The 4,153-nt window shown below is 41.6% G+C and overlaps 1 protein-coding gene across 1 annotated transcript in view; it reads right to left on the bottom strand.

Moving 5' to 3' along the window:
- slc43a1a (solute carrier family 43 member 1a) overlaps positions 1 to 4,153 on the bottom strand; it is a 35,140-nt gene that overhangs the window by 4,715 nt on the left and 26,272 nt on the right. Inside the window, exons 7-14 of the mRNA XM_014006851.1 lie at positions 3,663 to 3,796; positions 3,424 to 3,578; positions 3,187 to 3,333; positions 2,315 to 2,350; positions 2,087 to 2,222; positions 1,873 to 1,990; positions 1,707 to 1,780; positions 1,154 to 1,277 (exon numbers count right to left, since the gene is read on the bottom strand). Of these exons, the coding sequence (XP_013862305.1) occupies positions 1,154 to 1,277; positions 1,707 to 1,780; positions 1,873 to 1,990; positions 2,087 to 2,222; positions 2,315 to 2,350; positions 3,187 to 3,333; positions 3,424 to 3,578; positions 3,663 to 3,796 (924 nt within the window). The remainder of the gene's footprint in view (positions 1 to 1,153; positions 1,278 to 1,706; positions 1,781 to 1,872; positions 1,991 to 2,086; positions 2,223 to 2,314; positions 2,351 to 3,186; positions 3,334 to 3,423; positions 3,579 to 3,662; positions 3,797 to 4,153) is intronic.

The following is a 4,153-nucleotide window of genomic DNA, read 5'->3' as shown; positions in this document are numbered from 1 at the left end:
ATTTGTTTTTCTTTTGTTATTTGTTTGCTGAATTAAATAGTTATTTTCCCCCTCATACCTTCTGTGTACAGCCAGGTGTTTCTGTGTTTATAAAGTAGTCTGTGATGACCTGGATCACTGTTAGATTAATATGATTTCTTCCAAATTAGCTACGTGACGACTAAATCTGTCAATGCATCTATTAATTACAATACAGCTTCAGTTTATCATATAGTCGTTTGCACAATTTCCATGTCCTGCTACTGATAATTGGGTGCTAAAAGATAACTATTTATTTATAACAATAAAGAATAACTTGACAGCATCCTCATTTTAATGCATGACTGCATGCTTTTTCACGTAAAGGCTGGGATATTAAGACTTTTTTCTTGTTGTCTGACTTTAATCTCGTAATATTATGACTTTATATTCGTAATGTTATGATTTTATTCTTATAATACTTTATTTTCGTAACTTGTAGTTGCATTTTCTTTCATTCAACATCTTATTGCAGCATAAATTTCATCAGCTAAGTTACTAAACTTACTTTTAAAAAACAAATCCTTCGGTCAGTGGTGAATTTCCAAACTGCGCCGACACATTAAAAAAATAAAAACACCACCATCTTCATTTCTCAGTTTATTTTGCTGCCCGCGCATTGAATCCTGGGATATCCTCGGCTGGTAAGGATACATGGATGCATCCTCGGATTTCGACAGGAAGTAGGACGCATTCCTCAGCCGCATGATGAGGAGCCTTTGAATTGGGACTGTCCTCCGCACGGGGCAATGACGTATGCGGCCGACAAATGCGCACTCATGAGGACCCAGCCCCTGAACTGAGACACAGCCAATGCGGTCCCATGGCCCTCTGCGGTCCAAAGTTAAAAACTGTTGTTCTTTTGAGGCCCTCCAGGTGGCGCTTGCGGCCCATGTGTTAAGAATCTCTGTTATAAACTGTACTGCCACAGGTTGTTTCAGTAAATGCATCGACGTCAACGCCTACACCGCAGCAGAGTCGAACTGAGCCCAAATCCTAAAACTGAAGTGTGACGGTGGTTTTTACTTTCTTGTCTTTTTACCAGCTCAGGTCGTATGTGTGTGTGTGTGTGTGTGTGTGTGTGTGTGTGTGTGTGTGTGTGTGTGTGTGTGCTGATACAAGTGCGGCTCCTCACCCAGTAGGGGTCTCCCTTCAGCTCTCCCACCATGAGGATGAAGAGGGGCTGCTGCAGCAGGGCGAACACGGCGCTGATCATCGACTGGAGGCCCGTCAGCGTCCCGAAGTGGTTGGACGGGTAGCTGTTGGAGACGAGATTGAAAATGAAGTCGCACAGAAAAACACTCGTATCCAGTAAAGCAGCCGATGTTTATATTTAGTGTAAACATTTCTGCTGTAAAATAATAATTACAGCCAGAGATTGGCTGTTTTTTTATAGCTCCAGAAGGAAAATGTCACCTCGTAGAGTTTTGTACTTTTTCTACCACATCTGGTTGCTTTTATCACATTGTAAAGCCCTGCTTTACGTTAGGTGTTTATAAGGTGCTAGAAAATAACACCCAATGAGTCAGAAAAGAGTTTTATCGCTACATCTTTAATATTGACAATTTAAACCTAATAAAACTCGGCCATGAGGCTGCTTTCATGTTCGCGTTGTGATTCAAACAGGAATACTGTGGAACGTTCCACGCCTGGGGCTGTGAGCGGCGTGTCAGCGGCGCAGCACTCACACGGCAGCGTAAAGGCCGCTACAGCAGGAGTGGATGAAGCCTCGGACCATGGTGTGGAGGACGAAGGTCAGGATCTGCAGCAGGGAAAAACAGGAACAGGAGGGTGAAATGTCGGCACCGAGGCCCCGCAGTTCATTTTGACCTGAGGGCAGCAGGAGGGTTTCACCTGCAGAGGTAAGTTATCGATCAGGCAGCAGATTCCAAACACGACCAGCAGCGAGTTGGTGAAGATGAAAGCTCTCATGGCGTTCGTCAGCTTCTGGATCTTACGGTCCCTTTTAGGTCTGCTCGTCAAAAAAAGACAAAAGGTGATAATGTTGGTGTGACTCCCCGCCTTCAGCTCCACSAGCTTCTTGTTTCCTAAGCATCGCTGAACGCACCTCTGCTCCGACCCACATGCAGGACTCTGCTCCTCCTCACACTCCTTCATCTTCCAGTCCATGATGTAGCCAATCAGAGGACACGTTAGGAGGCAAAGCAGCTGCAGCGTGCCGAAGATGGACGAGTAGAAACTCACTGAAAGATAACATTTTTTTAATTAAAAAAAMCACAATGTAATCAACCAAATAAGCTACACGAGGCATGAACAGTTCAACTTCCTGCCTTACCTTTATTCGTGGACTCAGTGACCACATCATCAGAAGCTGGAAAAGTAAACAACAACTATTAAACTTGAGAAATTGCATTTTCGATAGTTACACAGTGTGATCGTTTAATATTGAAAGATTTCTGCTGAAAGCTGTAGAAGTAGCTGGAAAAGTTTCATAGCAAAACAATTAATGCAAGTTAAACATGAACAGCTTTGCTGAAAGTAGGACAACAAACTGAAAAATCMGTAGAAACCAAAAAAAGCAAAAAATCTGAAGAGTAGCGAAAATGAGCAAAAATAAGCTAAAAGTAGATGAAACAAGTTCAACTAAACAGATGGGGAAACAGGAGTGAAAAATACAAAAAACTCAATTAGCTGAAATTAGCTAAAGGTAGTTTAAAACAGAAAATGACAGAAATGAGCAGAAAACAGCTGAAAGAAGCACAAAAAGGATTAAATTAGAATAGCAGAAAAGATCAGAATAATAGCTAAGAACGAAGAAAAAAGCTAAATTCAACTAGATAGAAGCTGAAGTTAGCACAAAGAGGTAAAAATAAAAAATGCAAAATAAACGGCAAAGATTTATAAACATTTTGAGGTTTTAAGGATGTTGACGTTGGCTCCATTCAATTTCAATGTGGAAAAAAATGCAAAAAAAACAACTAAATATCTAAAAAATTATAAATTGCTGAAATACCAAACGTCATAGTTGGMACGTCCCAAAGGAGCTGAATGTTTTGATATATAAATTGTACAAATAGCACAAGAGATACGTGCTAAAAAATGAACAGAAGAAAATAAAGATGTGAATGTTTTCTAACCCTTTCCATTGTTACATAACAACAATAAAATACAAAACATCTACAGAATTAGTCGTCGTCGGTGGCTTACGGTGCTCTTGGCCGTGGGTGACCATGAACTCCAGCATCTTGTTCATCGCCCCCATGAAGAAGATGAGTCTCAGCTGGGTCATCCCCATCGTTACCAGACTCCACAAGAAGATGGGGGAGAAGACAGAGCGGCGGAAACGAACCGTATCTGAGAGCGAGGAGGAGAAAAGAAGTGATTACCCTGATGGACCAGGTTAGCTCTTCATCACACAAACATGAGTTTTTAGTTGGGACTCACTGGCTGCAGCTTTAGATTTTTCCTCTGTGGCTGTAGCTTCAGTTCCGTTAGGCAGCTTCTCTGTGGAGTGGTGAACATCTCCGTTTTTCTGACTCAGACTCCGTCCCACGGCCTTCTGCTCAGATGAAGGCAGCTCCTGCCTCGTGAGGATCTTACTGTGGCAGAAATAAAACAACACGGTTCTGATGAAAACCTCTGTGCTTCAGGTGGAAGGGACGGCGGCGGATCGTCGTACTGACCTGTAGTCCACCTCGCCAGGAGACGGGAAACCATCTGAGGGCCAGTTAACGAAACAGTTGATGAAGACCAGCCCTGCAAGMCCCGCCCACAACCACATGATGAGGGGAAACGAAGCACCGGCCTCGTAGATCATCTGGGAGGAGAAGAAAAGGTGTCTTTCAAAATTCTTTTGAATGTTTTTATTAATCCATGTTTTATTTTAACGATACGTGTATCAGAACACTTACCAACAGTCTGCTGTGACTTCTAATTTTCATAACTTTTACAGGTTTTGTATTATTTAACTTGATTTACCAAAAGCTACTACTAGATTTTGCTGTTTTAGCTTGTAAATAAGATTTGTAGCTTTTAGCTAAGTCTATATCGTAGCTAAGGTTTTTTTTATCTTTTAGCTACAGTATTGCTAATTTTAGCATTTATCTAAGGATTACAGTGGTTTGCAAAAGTATTCATACCCCTTGAACTTTTCCATATTTTGTCACATTACAAC

This window comes from Austrofundulus limnaeus, unplaced genomic scaffold (assembly GCF_001266775.1).
Source record: "Austrofundulus limnaeus strain Quisiro unplaced genomic scaffold, Austrofundulus_limnaeus-1.0 Scaffold1, whole genome shotgun sequence".
NCBI lineage: Eukaryota > Metazoa > Chordata > Actinopteri > Cyprinodontiformes > Rivulidae > Austrofundulus > Austrofundulus limnaeus.
This window is presented reverse-complemented; position numbering and strand designations above follow the sequence as displayed.